The sequence below is a fragment of the Mauremys mutica genome, chromosome 3 (genome assembly GCF_020497125.1).
Source record: "Mauremys mutica isolate MM-2020 ecotype Southern chromosome 3, ASM2049712v1, whole genome shotgun sequence".
NCBI classification, from domain to species: Eukaryota; Metazoa; Chordata; order Testudines; family Geoemydidae; genus Mauremys; species Mauremys mutica.
Genome location: NC_059074.1, coordinates 56,062,939 through 56,084,921, shown reverse-complemented (window position 1 = coordinate 56,084,921; position 21,983 = coordinate 56,062,939). Strand labels below are relative to the sequence as shown.

General features: G+C 40.1%; 1 protein-coding gene across 2 annotated transcripts in view; it reads left to right on the top strand.

The window, feature by feature from the left end:
* Positions 1 to 21,983, top strand: part of LMBRD1 (LMBR1 domain containing 1) — a 220,264-nt gene that overhangs the window by 16,146 nt on the left and 182,135 nt on the right. For both annotated transcript variants that reach the window (XM_045011303.1, XM_045011302.1), the window contains exons 4-5: positions 13,021 to 13,118; positions 15,858 to 15,925. In XM_045011303.1, the coding sequence (XP_044867238.1) occupies positions 13,021 to 13,118; positions 15,858 to 15,925 (166 nt within the window). The remainder of the gene's footprint in view (positions 1 to 13,020; positions 13,119 to 15,857; positions 15,926 to 21,983) is intronic.

Genomic DNA, 21,983 nt, shown 5'->3' with positions numbered 1-21,983 from the left:
TAATTCAAAGTATTGTTTCTTTATTGATTGTTTGAATGTCCATATTTTACAGCCATAATTTAACACAGATCAAATTTAAGTTTACGAGTCAGAATTCTTAATCTTTATATTTATATCACTTCTCATCAGACATTTATTCTTCCAGAACATTTTTTGCTGTTGCTTGCAGTGTCTGATCATCTGCTGTAATGATGCTTTCTAATTATCAATAATTTTCAGTTGCTATATGGCTGTCATTCACTAGAATCTTGCATGTTTTCTCAGGATCCTTGTATACCATCATAGTGTGTTTGTCTTGCCCACAGACAAATGTAGATCATACTCTTTATCATGTTCATAATCTCCACTAATTTATCACATCTTCTGAGTCAGCCAACAGCACTGTATCTACTGCAAAGTGAATATTATTCCTAATACAATGACCACCTTGTAACATGCCTGTGGATTAATACATTTCTGCTGCATTATTTTGGATTAATGCATATATAGTAGATAATAGGCAGGAAGAAGAAGAAAGAAAGCTGGTTAGCACACATTCAACTCTATCAAGGATATTCTCCAAAGAAAAATCAACAAGGTAACACGCACCAACCTCTTCAACTCAATAGGACTGCAGGCAACATTGTACAGCAGCAAAACATGGGCACTGATGAAGATAGAGGAGCAACAACTGTCTGTCACGGAGAAAGTGATGGAAAGAAGAATTCTGGGGATTTCAATCTGCTACCAAGTCCCAATGAAGTGAACAGACAGCAGAGTGAAGTACAGGATGTTTTTGTTGAAAGCAAGTACAGTAAAATGTGATGGGCTGGGCATATTGCTAGGCTCACTGACAATTGATGGACTGCAGCTGTTGCTGAGTGGTACCAACGGGAACTGAAATTACCACTCTGCCGACCTCCAAAGAGAGAGGAAGATTTTTTTTCGTGAAAAGGCATGGCTGCACATGGAGAAGGAAGGCCAGGAAAAGAGAAGTTGTATTGTGATCAGTGCAATCTGTATGAGGGCTGAAGGACCAATCGGTCAAGGTGATCAAGAAATAGGCATTTCTCTTGCGTACATATCTACTTGTATGGCCTCCACTGCTTGGTAATCCTGGCTGTCTGACTAATGTGAGCTCTGCTAAAAACTCCTTGCTGCTATTGGATACAGACTTCCTATGCAAGAAAAGGGTCTGCACTGCATCACGAACCCCAGTTCAGTGCCTCCTTTGGGAAGTGCAGCAGCTTCTCTGTTCACACTTAGGGCTTTCATCTTCTTCCTTCACCACATGTGGGAAATTCCTACACCCCTGATCCCACCCACCCCCAAAAAAGTTAAGCGCACCCAGAAAGTTGATCTGTTTTCAAGATGGAATGCAGTGACTGTTTTGAAGGATAACAACAATGATTTGAAACATAACTCCATAACATCTCCATACAAATTAGAAAGATATTTCAAAGTTAATTTCAATGCCACAACACTTCAGGAATTCCAGAGGATTGTAGGAAACTATTTGCCCATCCACCAAGACCTTAACAGCATCCCTCACCACTGCTTCAAGTCACATAAGCCCTTTTGGACCAATTCATTTAACCTTCAGCAATGCAACTTCAACCCTGATGAAACTTGGAAAGTTCACAAGAAGTCACACTGACCATGCAGAGGTCAGCAGCTTTCATTAACTTTCAGGAGGCTGACATATGATCAGATCCAAATTTTAGTAATAGCCAACATAAAGGTCAAACTGCAAAGCAAGAAATAAGCAGCAAGTACCTGCACAATTTTGGCAAACTGAAGGTTCATGAAAGAAATCCTTTATGGAAACTGCGGCAATTGAGGTTTCTGAAAATAGGGTTGTCTAGGTACACGTGGGTTAAGCCCATTGTATTCTATGCTAGTAAATGGTTACTAATGCTCTGTGCTTTGTATGTGCTGCTTGCTAGTCATCACTTCATTGCACTTATCTTGCTTAGTCCAGCAGTATGAAATTTCACAAAGTAAAAAGCAGTTTATTGATGATTATCTTAACTTTAATGTTTCCATAACTTTAATTGTTTGACAATTTTGTGTATATATTTTAACATAGTTATTTTACATATTTAGGTAGCAAAGTTGGGCAATTGAAAGTTAGACTAAAATATAATCAAACAGCATGTATTCAGAAGGACAGAATTAAGTTTGAAGAGGCATCCGTAAGTGGCACTTCCTAATATTTGAGTGTTTAACTTGACTCTTAGGAATTCAGTAGATAGCTCCAATCTGATAGTCCCTGAGACAAATATGGATCTCCAGTACTACATTTTTAGTTTGTAGTCTCAAGCTAGAAATTAAGAAATGCCTGTATGACCTAAATGCAAACCTCTTGTACATATGCACGGATGGTTGCTAATTACACAATCTTATACTATTTTTTTTCACAGAATTCCTGCCTTGCAAGTAGCCAATTTTTCATATAGAATTGCCAAAAAATAATCTCTCCCAGAAGCAGAAGGTCACAAATGCCTTTTGCATCTCTCAGATGCAAAGACAAATAGAAAACGCATGTTTCCCCCATTTTTTTTCTCATTCTTTTTTCCCCATAGATTCAAAGGTCCCAATGCCAGAAGGGACCATTGTGATATCTAGTCTGATCTCCTGTATAACACAGAACGTCCCCGAAATAATTCCTCAAGCATACCTTTCACTTTAAAAAATGGCCAATGATGGAGATTCCACCACAGCCCTTGATAAATATGTTCCAGTGGTTAATTACCCTCACTGTTAGTTGTGGGTTGGTTTTTTTTTTAAGACCTTATTTCCAGTCTGAATTTGTCTAGCTTCAACTTTTGGCCATTAGATGATGGTATACCTTTCTTTGCTAGATGAAAGAGCCTGTTGTGACAGACTGGATTCCCTGGGAGGTCACCTGGTGTGCTGGGATGCCACTGAGTCAGACTATTCTGCCAGCCTCAGCCCCCTTTTACCTGGTACTATTCAAGATGTGGGCGTGCCATGGATTTATATAGAGGCAATATATTTATAGAATCATAGAATAGTATTAGGGTTGGAAGGGATCTCAGGAGATCATCTAGTTCAATCTCCTGCTCAAAGCAGGACCAATCCACAGACAGATTTTTACCCCAGTTCCCTAAATGGGCTCCTCAGGCTTGAACTCACAACCCTGAGCCAATGCTCAAACAACTGAGCTATTCCTCCTGCCCCCCACCCCATCTATCCCTTTCCAGCCAAGCACACAGGCAGGGCCATTCCCAGCTACACAGAGAGACAGAGATCCACTCTGGGAAGGCTCAGCTTAAGGGGCTTCCACAGCACCCAGATGTCCGTCTCTTTTCTCCCCCTTCCCCCGGAGTAAAACATTATATGAAATTTGCCTCTTCCCTCAGTGTAGAGGAGAGTGTATGCAACTTCTCGCCCCCTCAGTTAGAAATCACATAAACTGGGTTATATTATAACCCAGAAATAAATTTATTAACTGTTATAGGTGTATTTTAAGTAGTTTAAGGAGGTAGCAGTCAGAACAAGGCAGATTACTAAGAAAATAAAACAGAGCACGCAAACTAAGCTTAATAAACTAAAACAACTGGTTACATGCAAATTCTAACCCTAAATGTGGTTCTAATAGTCATCACAGGCCAGACACCCTTCCAGCCTGGGTTCAGCTCTTTCCCCTAGTTCAGTCTTAGCTGTTTCCAGCAGTCATCTTGGGTGGGGTGGCAGGGGATAACTGGTAACCTTGGATTACCTCAGCTTCCCACCTTTAAATAGGAATTGCATAAGGCGGGAGTCCTTTGTTTGCCTAGTTTGATTCCCCCTCCCCCTCCTTCCCTTCCCTTCCAGTGGAAAGTTAGAAGTCATCCCAGGTAATGTTTTAGTATCGGGTGACAAGACCACCTGACTGTGGGATTACAGCGTTCATGAGTCAGGGGCAGTATGGAGTGTCCACAGGAAGGCCAAGCTTTTCACAGTCCATTGTCCTTGATGATAAGCCATCCACCCTGTCTGGCTTTTCCATTGTTGTACCTGAAGCGTTAGCAGTAGGCATAACCCAAAGTAGCATAGTTGAAATACAGATACATAGTCAATATTCCTAACTTCAGATACAGTATTGATACAGGCATACAGATTAGATAATCACATTCAGTAAATCAGAACCTTTTCAATGATCTCACGTGAGCCATCTGGCAGAAAGTATATCTGTTATGTCATATTCATATCATAAGCATATTTTCATAAAGAATATGCAATGGCACATCACACCCATTATCAAATATTTGTTCCCCATATGTACATACTTAACCTTCTCTTTGTTAAGATAAGTGAGCTGAGCTCTTTGAGTCTATTGCTAGAAATCAGGTTTTCCTAATCTTTTAATCATTCTTGTGCTCTTCTCTGAACCCTCCAGCTTAACATCCTTCTTGAATTGTGGGCACCACAACTGGACACAGTATTCAGCAGCAATTGTACCAGGGCCAAATACAGAAGTCTCTACCCCTCAAGATTCCCCTGTTTATACATCTAAGGGAGTGGTCGCCAAAGTTTTCAGGCTTGTGCTGTGGCTTGTGGGGTGGGGAGGGGCGCAGACTAGGGTAATGGGGCCAAAGCTAGGGCTGGCAGTTGGGGCCCTGGGTGCTCCCTCCCAGTCCCCTGTGGGGGCTGGCCAAGGTCCTAGCCGTGCACCCTGAACGTTACTCCATGCCACCCTAGGGGGTGGCCTGCAGTTTGGGGACCTCTGATCTAAGGATTGCATTAGCTTTTTTGGTCACAGTGTTGCACCGGAAATGCATCTGATTGTCTGTCATGATCCCCAAATCTTTTTTCAGAGTTCCTGCTTCCGTGAGTAGCCCCCATCCTGTAAGCATGGCCTACATATTTGTTAGATTTACAGTTAGTTGTATTGAAATGTGTATAGTTTGCTTGCATCTAGCGCTTAGAGCAATACGGATCGCTCTGTATCAGTGACCTGTCCTGTTTATTTACCACTCCCCTTACAGACTTTCACTGATTTTCTTCCAGGTCACTGAAAAATGTTAAATTCTGCAGGGCCAAGATCCCACTAGAAACACACCCTTTTCTGACTGCAGGATGTGATGGACCTGTAGCAAGGCACAGGATGACTTAGGGTATGGCTACACTTGAGAGTTGCAGCGCTGGTGGAGGCTTTCCAGCGCTGCAATTAGTAACTGTCCACACCTGCAGGGCACATCCAGCGCTGCAACTCCCTGGCTGCAGCGCTGGCTGTACACCTCGGTCTGCTTGGGGTATAACGATTGCAGCGCTGGTGCTGCAGCGCTGCTCGTAAAGTGTGGCCATACACCAGCGCTGTTATTGGCCTCCAGGGTATTAGGAGATATCCCAGAATGCTTTTAACTAAATTACTCTGTTTTGTTATGATGCCTCTCTTTGTTTTGTTGTGAACTCGGGGCTCCGGGAGCTGCTTATCTAAAAAACTAACACAGCTCCTGTTTGCTGTGATCAATCTGTAACTGACTGTGAACAATCAATTGAGAGAACCCACTACCTTGCTGTGAATGAGGCAGGCAGGGGGATGAGTGTTTGCTTGAGGAGAGAAACAGCAGGGGCGGGGGGGAGAAAGGGAGTCAGTTGGAGCAGCTGCTTATCTAGTCTGCAGGCTGTTTTCAGTTAAGAGTAAATGAGGGGTCGGGGAAATTTTCAGATTTTGCAAGGCAGGGAGCTGATACAGTGTCGGCTCCAAAAATCCACACACTCTCTCCCCCCCCCCCCCCCGGCTCCCTGTCACACTCCACCCCACCCCCGTCTTTTGAAAAGCACGTTGCTGCCACTTGAATTCTGGGATAGCTGCCCATAATGCATCACTCCCAACAGCGCTGCAAATGTGGCCACACTGCAGCACTGGTAGCTGTGAGTATGGCCACCAGGGCCGGCTCTAGACCCCAGCGCGCCAAGCAGGCGCGTGGGGCGGCCCTTTCCCTGGGGGGCGGCATTTGGCTCCGGTGGACCTGCCGCAGGCATGCCTGCGGGAGGTCCACCGGAGCGCGGGACGAGCGGACCTGCCGCAGGCATGACTGCGGCGGGTCCCCTCTTCCCGCGGCTCCAGTTGAGCTCCCGCAGGCATGCCTGCGGGAGCTCAGCCGGAGCCGCGCGAAGAGGGGACCGGCCGCGGGACCGGGGAAGGGGCGGCGCTGCGCACGGCTGCTTGGGGCAGCCTATTTTCTAGAGCCGCCCCTGATGGCCACACACCAGCGCTTTCCCTACACAGCTGTACGAAGACAGCTGTAACTCCCAGCGCTGCACACCTACAAGTGTAGCCATACCCTAAGCTTAAGGCATCCGATTTGTGAGGCAGAGAGCAGCACTGCTTCTGAGTAGCTGCTGGCTCAGTTGGCTGATGAGTGAAGTGATAGTTTGGTGAGCTGGGTCTGTACTTTCCCAACGCTTCCTGTGTTTTTATTTTTCATGCAAAATTAAATATTTCTGGAAAGAAAAAAAGAATTAAATGATTCTGTATTGAAGGTTTCTTTGGGATACTGAAGAGCTGTACCAGTGGTATTGCAGTGATGGGAATTTTCCTGAGACTTATCTGAAGAGTGCTAGTACAGATTACTTTCTTAAGTACCAAAGTGGCTAATGCACTAGGATTATGAACTATTACTTCTGCAGAAAGCCATACTTCCATAAGTGTCAGGTTTTTTAAACCTTTTGATGTATTCTTTTGGGGTCACATCAGACTTGCTAGTGTGATTTGCCAGTAGATATGCTTATCTGGTTTCTGCATACAAGTTCCTGGACACGTCAATAACCGCAAAATAGATATGTTAGAGCGAATTTGGAAAATGGATAAAATGATTAAGACCAATGAGAGAAAGTACAGTCTGAATAGCTATAGCTCTGTAAAGCCCCTAAGGTGGGACATAATGGCCTACAAGTATCTGAAGGATGCAACTGACAATGGAAGGAGGCTTAGTGTAGTACAAGATAATATTTCAAGAGTAATTAGTTTCTCCTATGCTCAGTTCATCTAAGTTTAATATCAGAAATACTAACTAAAACTGTTACTTAAAGGCTCAGATTCAGGGTTAGGGACCTCATTGTGTCAAGTAATGTAGAAATGAGACCGTCACTGCCTCAAAGAGTTTACAGAGGGTAAAGAGGAAAGGATTGTAACATAACTTGTGCATATGGGTAGAAGATGCTAATGAGAGAGAAGTGGAACAACATTATTATTATTATTAGACTATGAAAATTTTCGAATCTGTTATCAGCAAATGCCCATTAATTTTTTGTCTTGTACTCCCTTAGAAATTGCAGCAAGAAGTCAATAGTAGTTTGTAATAAACTTGTTGGAGTCATTAGGCATATCCCTAGATAATTTAGGAGGGTAGAAAACCACAGTATTAATGAAGTTTTTCTGTACTAGGCCTGAATTGAACCAAAGTTATTTTATGCTGGTCTAAGAGTCCCTTTATGTTAAACTCTAGTTGAATTCCCAAGTTAGAAGTGAGAATGGAATGTGTAACTGTTTCTTATCAGTACAACACGGACAGCAGGAGATAGTAAAAAGAGGCCCCTTTTTACTATCTGTGTTTAGTTTAGAAAGAGGGGAGGGGAGGCGAGGCAAGGTAATAAATTCAGAAGTAAACCAAGGTAACAGCCTTGAAAAGTTACGAGATGAATTGTCTGCTGTCAAGGATGATTTAATTGTTAACTATACACTGTATAGGAGTGGGGAGGAGACTAGTGGGGGGTAATGAGGATGCCTTGTTGAAATCATGTATAAGAAGACACACACAGCTTGTATCTGTGTGTGCAGGATTTGAGATGGTAAATATCTCCCTGGCACCTTACTTGAGCTCAAATAAACTTTTTCTGCATTCTCCACCCTGGTGTGATAATTAGTGCGACGCACACCGGGCAACGAACCACTGTTTGCTGCCTCAGGCCTTTTTGGGCCGGCAACAAACTCAACTTTAGTGTTCCAGTGTGATATCTTGAGATTGACCAAACACTCTGTGAATAAAAACAGCTTCTCTAAACCACTTTATTAGTGCAGTGGAGTAAAGATGAGTTTTATTGCATACCTTCTGTATATGTACATCTAGAAAAACTACTGAATAATTCATTGTTTAACAGTGTGCAATAAAGGTATTTCATGTTTCTGGAACAGTCAAGTTAGACTACTATAATACAGAGTTGCTTATTTAAAGTTATATTTTACTAGTACAGTATGAAGTGTACATTGGCTTTCTTAAAAATAATTTAGTTGGCCTTGACTATTTCACTGTTATGATCCTTCATATATGAATAAGAACCTGTTTGGAGGGAGTAAGGTAACCCGTGCAATAAAGATGCTAGTCATGTTGCTTAATGCGCTACTGGTGAATCCATTGTGATGGACCTGGTTTAATAACCTCAATGGAAAAGAAAAAAATAACTAAGTCCTTCTAGAACTGTGCCTTGAGCTGTAGATTGCATTAGATTTTCAATTCTTGTCTTGTATTTGTATGGTGCCTAGTACAATGGGTTCCCAATCCCAAGGGATGCTCCGTTAAAACATCTAGATTATGATTTCTTTAATACAATAGTTTATTTCATGGGATGGTGGTATTGGTTGTGGGATTCCTCCCTAGATGAGGTTCAGAATTTAACTTGTTACAATTCTAAAATGAAAGTGTGGCTTAGACTTTTTTGGTTGAGGGGTCCTGTTGCTGTTTCAGATGGTGTTTGTACTTTACAAACAGTCTTACTAAAAAGTTTGAATTTTGATGTTTTGTGGGGGGTAGCTATATCTGTGAAACTTAAGTTTGTGTATAAAGAATGCCAACCAATTCATTAGTAACTGATGTAGGAAAAAAAAATTAGAACTCTCTTCTCCCTGGGTTCTGTCTACTACATTTTTAACTAAGAACTCATGCTCCTACCACTTAGAACTGTTTCTTTGTCCTGGGGGGGAAAAAATCCTGAATCAGGAGTTGTCATGTGGGATAGCCCTTAGCATTCTTGTCCACGTTTAGCTTCTACTTCTGTTGAGGAAGAAATTGATATGACCTTCCATTTGCATTCTTACAGACCGTATTTTGCAGATGGGATGAGCCACTTTTTCAGAACTGTGATCCTGAAAGAAAACTAGTCATCCTCTTTAACTGTGCTGTCTATATAAACTTCAGAAGACCATAACTGTCTAAGTACCATCTTTGTTTCAGACTACATTGTTTTGAATGCCACTGAATTGACTTAGGAAGACATACTGTAGACATATTATCTTTAAGAAAAATAGATGTTTAAGTGATATAAACAAAACGGATTAAGGTGTCTAATCTTCTCCTATGAAGATAAATAGTATGCATTAAGAACTCAAATCTTTCAAAGGTAATGGCCTTGCCTTTTCTAATTTCTTCACATGCTCAAGAGCTTTCTGCCTACTAGGCAGAGCAGGCCACTGTCTGTTTCTGATATTCAGACTGCTGTCTGGACCTACAGAATCTTTTCTCACAATCTAGAAAGCTAATACTCATAATCTTCAGAATCTTGCTTCTGAAAAAATAACCTGTTTTTGTGAGAGTTTAGCTTTCATAGAGCAGCATAGAGGAGCAATAAGAATATTTAATTCATATGTAAATGCAGTGTTTTGTTTACTCTGCCTTCAGTATCTTTTCTCCCTGCTTTCTTTTCCTGAACAGAAGTATAGGTACAGTACTTTGTTATTCATAATCCTAATACAGTTATTAGGAAGAAAACTTTCCTTATAAATGACCCTTTTCAAGGTTCAGTTGGACTACAGATTTTCAAAATTTATCATTTTATTTTGCTTAGTAGGCCTCTGTTTTGTTTTACTGAATTTTTGTAATGAACTTGTACACTTGAGTTTTCAACAACTATAATATTTTCCCCACACACTGTTCTACTTCAGCAGAGGTAATCAAAATCTTTAGCATATGGCTATCTTTTTATAGCCATGTAATGAATCTGCTTGTGAATGGTCCACTGATTAAAATATGCTTCAAAAATGGTCATACTGCATATTGTAGGCAAACTGATTCCTTCAGTGTAGAATCTGTCCTCCAGGCTATTGCTCTCAAAAGCCAAATGAAAAAACATCAACTTCTGAAACCTTAGTCGTTCCTGAAAGATTAAATAAAGTTTTCAGCAACTGAATTACTGTTTGGCCAGAATTGCATCTGGAAAGAAAAATGGCCTTCAGGCATCAGGAGGAGGAAAAGGACAATCAGGTTAACCACTCAAGAAATCAGTAGTCCCTATTAAATCAAGGACTGTTGGCTGCTAAGTTGTTGCTTTAAAATCCTAGCCCCTATTCACTACCATGTTAAGAAAGGGTCCTTAAACATTTCTGTTTATCTACTGTGATGGAGCAATATGTGGCTTGATGACACCATAGGACCTATGCTGGCTCACCTTATCTTTCCTCTTTTCAGGTTACTGTATGTCCCAAAGTGGGGAAAAATGAGGGACTGAATAACCTTATTGCTTATCTAGCCTTAAGTGCAAAAAGGGTTTTCTCAAACTAAATCCAGCCATCCTCTTAGTCTGTTGAATTCAAGATCAAGGCCCTTTTCAACATTTTACTAATCTCTAGACCTCCAACCTAGCTTCCTGGCAATACTAGCAGAGATACATAAGTAGAATCCAAGACTTTGTTGCCTACATTTGGAAACAGCTAGTAATTTTAGGTGACCGAATTGATACACCTTTAAAGGAACCTGAGATATCAGAAGTGCTTAATGCCCAGCTCTTATCTGGATAATTATGTAGAATAATAATTGCCTTTTGCTTTCTGAGGGAGTACTCATACATAGGGGCTTACGTCAGCATGTCTGGAGGAAAGTCTACCTCTCTGTCAATTCAAGATCTGTTGTTGACCATCATTAAGGGGAAAGTGTTAACTTGTTGTTGCCCAAGAGTCACTGTTGGCCTGCCTAGAAATTAGTTCTTAGGTTTGCTTTTACATGTGGCCGTACTACCATAACCACCAGACCCCACAGGTTTAGGACTATTCAAATTTAATTTGTTTTTCTCCAGCTTTTGAAGAAGGAAATGGTCTAGTGATTGTGGGCTGTACCTCATTACCTAAGAGGTGCGTTTATGAATTTAGACGACATGCTGTAAATCAGGGGTTCTCAGACTTTTGTACTAGTGACCCCTTTCACACAGCAAGCCCGTGAGTGCGACCCACCTTATACATTAAAAACACTTTTTCATAGAATCATAGATTATTAGGGTTGGAAGGAACCTCAGGAGATTATCTAGTCCAATCCCCAACTAAATCCCCAAATGGCCCCCTCAAGGATTGAACTCTCAACCCTGGGTTATAAAGGCTGGAGGAAAAGCAGTTTGGGGTAGAGGCTGACAACTTGCGACCCCTCCCATATAATAACCTCACGATCCCTTGAGGGGTCCCGACCCCCAGTTTGAGAACCCCTGCTGTAAATAAACTGCAGGTTAATTTAAATTAAATGGTGTTTTTAAGATGAAGAGCAAAAACATTCTTCAGTAACCAGGCTGCCTATTTCTGTTGCAGACAAAGCATTTTCTTGAGATGAGATTAATTTCTGTTTGACTTTTCATGTTAATTGGATTTAAATTTCTTAGAATGTAAAGGAATAATATGAGGGATTTAGCCTAAATGACCTATCTTTAATTTTGTATGTCATTTTATATTCAGATGTGCTAATATGCTAAGATTTACTCTAATTGAGGTACTGGTCATTACTTCATTAAGATAACATTGAGGATTTTGTGCGTACAGGTGTTATGCTATCCAAAGCAAACGGAATCTTTTATAGAGGAAAAGGCAAATACACCGCATTTATTGAAAATACAATAGTTAGCATATGCTTCTCTCTTGCCAGTTGTTTATAGTTACCAGTTCAGAGTCTGGATCAATCTAGTGGCCAGCCAGATGGGGTGCTGGGCTCTGTTGGTCGCGATCTGATGCTCCTGTAGTGTGGCAAGACGAACCCAAAGCTTTATGACAGAGCACCCTGTTCTTAATCTTTTTTTCTCCGTTGAAGTCTATGGATTTTACTGTGTCAGTTTGACTGAGTTACTTCTTAATTGGTGTATCTTTTGATGTTAGTAAAAGAACTAACTGTCTAATCTGTCTCTTCCCTCTGCCTCTTCCCCTCCCCCCTGCATTTTAGGCATATTGTGCCCTTCTTCCTTCACATGTCTGTTCTTTCTTGCTTTGTCACTATGGCTACTGGAAGTATGTGGGTGTCAACTATTCACAACTGTGAAGTATGAGGCAGGATGGAGAGGAGAGGGTGTGTCATTTGATTCTTTCCCATAAGTGAGAGGAGGGCTACACTCTCTCTTTCTCTCTCCCTTTTCTCCACAAGTGTCAAAGGAGTGATCCAGCAACTCATTCCAGTTTTTTGTCTATTGGTGGCTTCTTTTTTCTTACTCTTCTCATCCCTTCTGCGATGGAAGGCCTCAATCTCAGTGACAGAATTATATTTTTGTGGTTTTGGGGAAGGAAAGGGTCCTGGGTGTTGACATTTTCTGTCCTATGTCCCCTTTCTCTCTAACTCCTGACAGCATATTGGCAATAGGATACTAGTTTTCAAAAGAAATCAGACTCCAGCCATCAGTTATTTGTAAGTGAAACATATATTCAGTAATTACTGATGGTTTATTTTGTAGGAAAAAAGTCTTGACATAATAGCTCTAAAGATCACATGACTGACAACATATGTGGGAATAATTGCAGATAATTTGATTGTATAATTGCATGCCATTTGAAAACATGCATTACCAGTTATTATGACTTATTATTGAGACCTGACAAGTTCCTCTTAATGGTTGATGCGTAATGAATGTCTTATCTGGCCAGCAAATGACTAGAGACTCTGCAATCTCAACCCGCTTGTTCTAGAGGTAAATTATCAGAATGGCAGCTTTTGTTTTAGTTGAGATGAGAGGAAATGGTGAAGTCCTAAGACATTTTGATTACTTTACCAGTTAATTTTTAGCTGTTGTGGTGTAACAATGTAAACCAACACAACTTGGATTTAATTTTTTGTCTGCTTTTTTTCCTCTCCTCAGCTTTGTATTCCATCATATTGTTCTCAGTGTTTTTGTGGATCCCTTTTGTCTATTTCTATTATGAGGAGAAGGATGAGGATGATACCAGCACATGCTCAGTAAGTTCATTTATGCCACACCTGGCTTTGACTGCTTTATTAAGGTCTGAATACAGTAGCCAAATAATAATGAAGTCTAACATCTGTTCTGCTTCAACTGTTCAGAGTACCTTTTGTTGAACCGTTATCTCTGATCTTAATTTTAAACAAAATAAATAGGGCTATCAAGTGATTAAAAAATTAATCGCAAGATTAAACAATAGAATACCATTTATTTAAATATTTTTGGATGTTTTCTACATTTTCAAATATATTGATTTCAATTACCACACAGAATACAAAGTGTACAGTGCTCACTTTCTATTTATTTTTATTACAAATATTAGCACTGAAAAGAAATAGTATTTTTCAGTTTCGCCACTACAATTACTGTAGTGCAGTCTCTTTATCATGACCGTTGAACTTACAAATGTAGAATTATGTTAAAAGTATATTACTGCGTTTAAAAACAAAACAGCGTAAAACTTTAGAGCCTAAAAGTCTACTCAGTCCTACTTCAGCCAATTGCTCAGACAAACAAGTTTGGTTAAAATTTGCAAGAGATAATGCTGCCTGCTTTTTGTTTACAACATCACCTGAAAGCGAGAACAGGCATTCGCATGGCATTGTAGTAGCCGGCGTCGCAAGATATTTTCTTGCCAGATGCGCTTAAGATTCGTATGTCCCTTCATGTTTCAACACCATTCTAGAGGACATGTGTCCATGATGATGATGATGGGTTCTGCTCAATAACGATCCAAAGCACAGCATACTGGCACATGTTCATTTTCATCAGCTGAGTCAGATGCCACCAGCAGAAGGTTGATTTTCTTTTTTGGTGGTTCAGGTTCTGTAGTTTCCGCATTGGAGTGTTGCTCTTTTAAGACTTTTGAAAGAATGTCACGCCTCATCCCTCTCAGATTTTGGGCAACACTTCAGTGTCTTAAATCTTGGGTTGAGTACTGTAGCTATTTTTAGAAATCTCACATGGTACCTTCTTTGTGTTTTGTCAAATCTGCTGTGAAAGTGTTCTTAAAACGAACAAGTGCTAGATCATCATCCAACACTGCTATAACATGAAATATATAGCAGAGTGTGGGTAAAACTGAGCAGGAGACGTACAGTTCTACCCCAAGGAGTTCAGTCGCTAATTTAATTAACACTTTTTTTTTTTTGACGATCATGGAAGCATGCCCTCTGGAATGGGTGCTGAAGCATGAAGGGGCACATGAATGTTCAGCATATCTGGCACGTAAATGTCTTGCTATGCCGGCTACTACAGTGCCATGCGAATACCTGTTCTCACTTTCAAGTGATGTTATAAACAAAAAGAGGGCAACATTATCTCCTGCAAATTGTTACCGAACTTGTTTGTCTGAGCAATTGGCTGAAGTAGGACTGAGTGAACTTGTAGGCTCTAAAGTTTTACACTGTTTCGTTTTTGAGTGCAGTTATGTACCAAAAAAAAATCTAATTTTATTAGTTACGCTTTCATGATGAAGAGATTGCACTATAGTACTTGCCTGAGGTGAGTTGAAAAATAGTATTTTGTCATTTTTACGGTTCAAATATTTGTCATAAAAATAATATAAAGTGAGCACTGTACCCTGTATCCTGAGTTGTAATAGAAATCAATATATTTGGAAATGTAGAAAAACATCCAAAATATTTAATAAATTTCAATTGGTATTGTGTTTAACAGTGTGATTGATCACAATTAATTTGAGTTTAATCACGTGAGTTAATTGCGATTAATCAACAGCCCTAAAAATAATACATACACGGACATTCAAGTCTTTAATTTGAAGAAGTTGGTGGTTATGTCTGTTACAAGAAACATAGTATGCTTCTTTAAAAATGTGCTAAATTAAGGAGTCCATTTGAGTTGCAATATTAATACTTAGCTTAATGTTAAATATCCATGAAATGCCCTCCACAGTGCTCCATTGTAGCAGTCACATTTTGGCAGAATCTTGGGCAGAAGGAACAATTCTCTTGGTCCCAACCTTCCCTACACCCAGTGTATAAATACCGTACCCTATAACAGTCTCAGGTATTGTCTCCTGAAGCTCTGTTTGTAACTGGGCTCTGAAGTCAACGAAGAATGGAAAAAATGGCTTTGAGGTCATGTAGTCAGAAAACTAGTTATTCCTCCTAAGGAGGAACAGGTCTCTATGGTGGCCATGTTACAAAAGAGTTTCATTAAATGAAAATAGGCAGCAGTGCTCTCCTGAAACTAGCATTTATTCTGAATGCCACATTAGGAGAATGTCAATCAAACTCGTCATAGCAGTACTAGAGTTCAGATTAGGGCATCTTGCAGATACATGCTTATATTTGTCACTGTACTTCATAGTACAAGCAGACTGGAGAAGAAAGTTCTGATTATGTACCAAAAAAGCTATACTATATTAGTATAGTGCCCTTTTCTCTATTGAATAGCACACCCAAGATGGATGTTCAAGAGCATTTAAAGCAGTGACATCTGGCCAGAGCAGGTTTCCTGAGCATATATTGTGTGATAGATCTTAATTTCATATGGCTATTACCTGTTAACATCAAACTATATATGACTTGTTAACTCTAAGGCAGAAGTTTGCATTCTTGAAACAAAATCAGTTTTAGTTTTGTTAAACAGTAATATTTTTATAGAAAGCATGTCCCACTAAATATTCTATCCTTTGATTTTATTGGTTAAAATATGCAGATTTTTTTAATATATATTCAGTATATTAACACTTTGTTTAATTTAAAATACAGCAATTTCAAACTGCACTCAAGTATACTCTGGGATTCCTCATGGTTTGCGCAGTTCTTCTTCTAATTGGGTAAGTATATACATGTGTACCTGTTGAAGTGAAGGTAAAGGAAAAAATTATAACTGAAGAAGTAACATGAAAATAGCATCATTTAAAAAAAAAAAAACAAAAAAAACCTCTCTAAGGATTCTGATAACCTACCCTAGCTTTGCTCTGGTGATTCAGGATATATTAACATCAGACCCACAATGGATTTTTTTTCCCTGTTCAGTTTTAAATTCTTGATAATATACAGATCTTGGGGGGACAGACTCTCATACTCAAGATTTTCAGGATCTATCTTAAACATTTGAATCCATTTTTATAGTTGAGGAAAACTATCCAGCTATTTCATGTTGCCTACTGTATTTCGATGCATACATGTAGGAGGCAGAATTAAAGTTATGCATGCAGCTTTAACTTTGGATTTTTCTGACTGTGCTATCTTAAATCTTAATATATTTGTATGAAATATAATGCTTATAATTAGTCTTAAGTTTACATCATAATATACACTACAGGCCATGTAATGAGAATATCTAAACTTCTGTATTTTCTGATTTCCTTTTTAAACTTGTGAAATTCATTTGTGCATTAAGGCCCTAATTTAGGAAGCCATGTGGATGGTGGGCTAGGTGTTATGCCTGTGCATAATGCTTTCTGAATTGGGATTGAATAGTTCAGTGTGGGCTCATACTTATGTATGTACATACATGTCTTTTGGTGTAAAGGCTTTAATGGCTTTAGTTTGGGATGTATGCATTACTCAAGTAAGGAATAAAATTATTTTCTTTCCTATAAATAAGTGTTCTGCAGAAGCTTAAGGATTATTCCATATCCTTTGTTTCATCTTTAATAATTAGTTGTATAGTTAGGTGCCACTGGACTCCTTGTTGTTTAGGTGTATATACAGTACTTAATGAAAGAATCTGCCATGGGACATGAACTAAGTAGTATTTAAATGTTTCTAAAGTATGATGGAGTATTCAATTTCTTTAACTCTGTGTATGTGTATCTTCACAGGATGAACCCTACAAAGTGATCCTTGGATGGATAGACAGTAGACTATCAAGTAGAAGTAGATATTACCACTATATATATAAACCTTGTGAGAGAGCACTGTAGTAGAGTCCAGTTCTGATGTGTACACTGCAAAAATGATACTGACCAATTGGAACAAGTGCAGAAAAGAGCTACAATTATAATTTGGAGTTTGGAAAACCTGCTTTACAGTGAAGCTAATTAAACTCAATCTATTTAGCTGATTTAAGAGACTGCAAAGAGGTGACAAATTCAGGCTAGAAATAAGATGAAAATGTGTGGGTAACTAGCTATTGAAATAACTAACTTACCTTTCAGTCTCCTTGAAGTCTGCAAGTCAAGAGTGAAAGAAGCTTGAACTCAGCTAGAATTTATGGGTTTGATGCAGGAAGCATTGGATTAAATTCTATGGTCTTTTAGTAGGGGTGGCAGAAAGGAGAGGTTATAATTACTGTAGGCACAATGTAGCTTACAGTGGCAGAGCTTAGTTCTGTTATGTCTGGTTAAGTTGCGCTCTTCTGCTATGTGGTCTTCCCTGTGCAACCCGCTTTCAAGCTGCTCCCACAGTCTGCTGTATACACTCCTATCTAATCTTCTGGATATCAGTCTGATCCCCTGTACCTTATGGGGGGAAAGTGTCCTCCAAGTTTATTAAATATCTGTTGGCTAGATTCTGAACTAGATGTTTACCTTTCTAAAATGACCCGTGGCTCAGTTTTTTTCCATCCAGTTAAATATGGGTACCCAGTAATGAGCTAGCAGGTTCACTGTAGTATTGGTAAAAGAAAACCGTTCTCACAGTGAGGTATGGCCATAATCCATATTATTTTTTTTAAATTGTGGCTAATAACCAAATTCCTGCAGTTTATTTGTAATGCAAAACAGACAGGAACTTCCTTAGTTCTCAAAGGGTCAGCAACTTCTGGAGAGACACTTTCATGCATACAACAATAGGAAATCTATCACTGTACCTTCAACCTTCTAGAATGTGTGGCCATCAATTGTTTTCTGAGGCTGAAGACCGGTCTAAATGCCTTACACACATTCGGTGTGGTCTTTGGTAGGTTGATCTTCCGTTGGCTGTACAGTTACTACTTTGTTCCATTGCACACCCCTGTGGACCAGAGAGATTATGGCAAAGGATGCCAGCTTATAGTCGCCGAACCAGAAGAGGGTTGAATTATGTTGCAATGCTAGGGTCCTGGTAGTGCAGTGGAGACACTTTTTTTTAAATATCTGTATAACAAATTGCAGTTTTTAGAATAGAAAAAGCATGGGTAGGAACAGCCAAGACAGGTCATTGAGAATCTTAGTGACTTAATAGGGCCCAGTCCTCTTTCCTCCTCCCCATCAACAATGCTGTATCTTCTTGCCTACTTTCCTTGTTTAACCCATCTTTGTGCCCCAATGACCACATCACAGCCCTCATCTTTTTTGTTGGTCTCTTGATACATTAATTGCTTCCTTTATAGTAAAACATGTCTTTTATCAATCCTAAAAAAGTTCTTTCACCTCACATCCCACTCCACTATTGATTATCCCTTATTTCTCCTTTACTTCTCTGAACTTGCGTTGTACCCGCACGAGGAAATAAGGAAACAAATCAACAGAGCCAGGCATGTACTCAGAAGCCTTCTGCTGCAAGACATGCCCAAGAAAGAAACCAACAGAACTCCAGTGGCCATCATCTACAGTCCTCAGCTTAAAACCTCTCCAACGCATCATCAGTGATCTACAACCCATCCTGGACAACGATCCCTTGCTTTCACAGGCCTTGGGAGGCAGGCCAGTCCTCGCCCACAGACAACCCGCAAACCTTAAGCATATTCTCACCAGCAACCACACACTGCACCATAGTAACTCTAACTCAAGAACCAATCCATGCAACAAACCTCAATGCCAACTCTACCCACATATTTACACCAGCGACACCATCACAGGACTTAACCAGATCAGCCACAACATCACCGGTTCATTCACTTGCACATCCACCAATGTAATATACGCCATGTGCCAGCAATGCCCCTCTGCTATGTACATCGGCCAAACTAGACAATCCCTACATGAAAGGATAAATGGACACAAGTCAGATATTAAGAATGCCAATATACAAAAACCTGTAGGAGAACACTTCAGTCTCCCTGGACACACACTAGCAGATTTAAAGGTAGCCATCCTGCAGCAAAAAAAACTTCAGGACCAGACTCCAAAGAGAAACTGCTGAACTTCAGTTCATTTGCAAATTTGACACCACCAGCTCAGGATTAAACCAAGACTGTGAATGGCTTGCCATTACAAAAGCAGTTTCTCCTCCCTTGGTGTTCACACCTCAACTGCTAGAAGAGGGCCTCATCCTCCCTGATTGAACTAACCTCATTATCTCTAGACTGATTCTTGCCTGCCTCTTTATGCCTGTCTCCGGAAATTTCCACCACATGTGTCTGACGAAGAGAGTATTATTCACCCATGAAAGCTTATACTCCAGTACTTCTGTTAGTTTATAAGGTGCCTCAGGACTCTTTTTGTTGTTGCTTTTTACAGATCCAGACTAACACGGCTACCTCTCTGATATTCTGATCATGTTACCATTTTGTCTCTTTCTGTTGGCTTCTCCTTTTTACACCGCAACAAATACAAGTTTCATTTTTAAGAACCTTCAAACACTAACTCTCTGTAGATATGTGCTCTTGTACTTTACCATGAAATACCTCTTCACCTCTGCTGCAGTCCCATTGCACCAGCTATTTCAGCTTTGATCACCTATTAGTCCATGTGTCCCACCAGCACTTTCAAACTATCTTCCATACTGCCTATAGCCCTAGATTAATTTGGGGGACAAAATTGCAGAAGTCTTTAATTCAGATTCTTTCCTCAGGTGGCTAGGTAGAACTTACAAGAAGTGAGACTGGTGAGTCACACACAGACATGAAGACTTTTATTCAATTCTTAAATACAAACAAGTAGAATTGCAATTGTAGAAAAGTAAGAAGAGCAAGGTAGGTATAGCCAAATGACTTCCCGTATTGTGCATACTTCATCTTACGGACTTCATCAGAAGTGAAGAAGGAAAACCCAGTTAAGTGGAGTAGCATCGTAAGTGGGAATGATGTTGCACGTTTCTATCATCTTGTCATTCTGGTATCCCAGCTAAACATTGGCCATACACCTCTTCATTTTTTTTATACAGTTTCCTTACATCACATGTCTGGGACCATATTTGATTTAGTCTCAGCCCTCTACACATGTGTGGCATTCCAGGGGACCATAATTAGGGTTCTGACTGCTGTCATAAGCTGTTCGCATCAATACTTTTCCCAGTGGTTTTGATACATAAATGTGGATTTGCTCCATTTTTACATGTACCCAAAAGTTCCTAAAAATATGCTAAATCAAGCTCATTTTGTGATTTTTTTTTTTATTTTTATAATTTTTGTTTATCACAAGATGCTTATTGCCATATTTTATAATCTTAAGCTAATTGTCCAGGCCTCGTGCTAACCAGTGAAGTCTTACGCTGATTACCAGACCCTGTAGGTCTCAAACTTATTGCAAAACTGTTTTAAATACTTTGATTTTCCCCTCACTTTACATATTCCAGCTTTAATATCAGCATCTTAGCTTTCCTAACATATACAGTAGTTTGAACATAAGCATAAACCTTCCAAGATCAATTCGGGATCAAGGATTAACATGTCCCTTATGCATGGAACACCAGTTTCTAACTTGTCTGTAAAACCACTACCTTGTACTCTTGCAAATCCCTCCTCAGGACCCACTTACACCATGATCCCTACAGGGAAACTGCCAACAGAAAATGGCTAGGTAGCTGGCCAATAGGGACATGAGGTATTGTTTTATATATTTTTTTTTAATAAAGTAATTTTGCTTCAAGTCATCTTGATTTGCACATTGGTACTCTGCATAGCTAAGTGTTTCTTATCTTTGTTACCCTTGTACTCCCCTCTCTTGTTTCATCAGATTGTTAACATGCACTTGCTGCATTGTGTCTGAATAGTGATGACGTGTAGCTTTACCACTCAAGTTTATCATGGGGGTGGAAGGTTCTAGATTCCAGCTGGGGGCAAAGGCTCTCCACGCAGGCAGCTCTAAGAAATCATAAACTGTCTTGGGAGATATGGATTGATTTTGTGTGAGTGGTGAATTCAGGGTGCATGTTGAGGTGAGGGACTGTGTGTTTGGGTAATTGTATGGGTGGCTGTTGATCTTATGTATGGGTTGTGTTGGAGTTCGTATTGAACTGAATGGGTGTTGAATCAAGCTTTGATAAACTGTGGCAGATGAGCCAGGTAATCCATCTGCTGTTCAGTCTCCTTCATATCTCTGACTCGTTACAATCAATGAAATAATTGTATGCAAATTAGCTTAAAAGTTAAGGGGGATGATTGGTTGTTACTGTGTTATCGCAGTGATGTGGGACTCTTCGGAAGGCATAGATACATGTTGTTTTATTATATACTAGCTGAAAGCCCATGCTGTTGCCTGGGTGTAATTTGTGAAGTCATGTTAAAGGACAGTGACCGCTGAAAGAAAATATTAGGCAACAAATATAGAATACCAAGGCAAAACATGCATATTGTCAGATGGCAGTGTTTGTACATGAAAGCCTCTGTTCATGTCACTTAATTCAAACGTACCAACCTCCCTCCCAGTTCTTCAGACCCAGCAGCACTGACTCCTCATTCCCATGCCTTCTGCTGTCTGGGAGCGTCTCCTCTGTACTGCCACTTCTCCCCTGTGAGGTGATGAGTCATCCTTGAAGTAGAGCCTGATTAATCCATATGCAGTGATGAGTCATTCCTGTGCTAGGCTCCAGCCATCCAGAAGACAGGAGCCAGTCTGGTAACTCTCAAGGAAGGTATATGAGTCTAACAGGAGAAACAGCAGCTCAGTCTGCTCAATGTCACTTCATGGCTTGGAACTCTCCCCTGATTGATAGTGGTGACAGACTCCATAGACCTTAGCCTGCTCCCGCCCTGCTCTAACTTCAGCCTTCTTCCCAGTCCTACTTCACCTCTGTCCTTGCTTC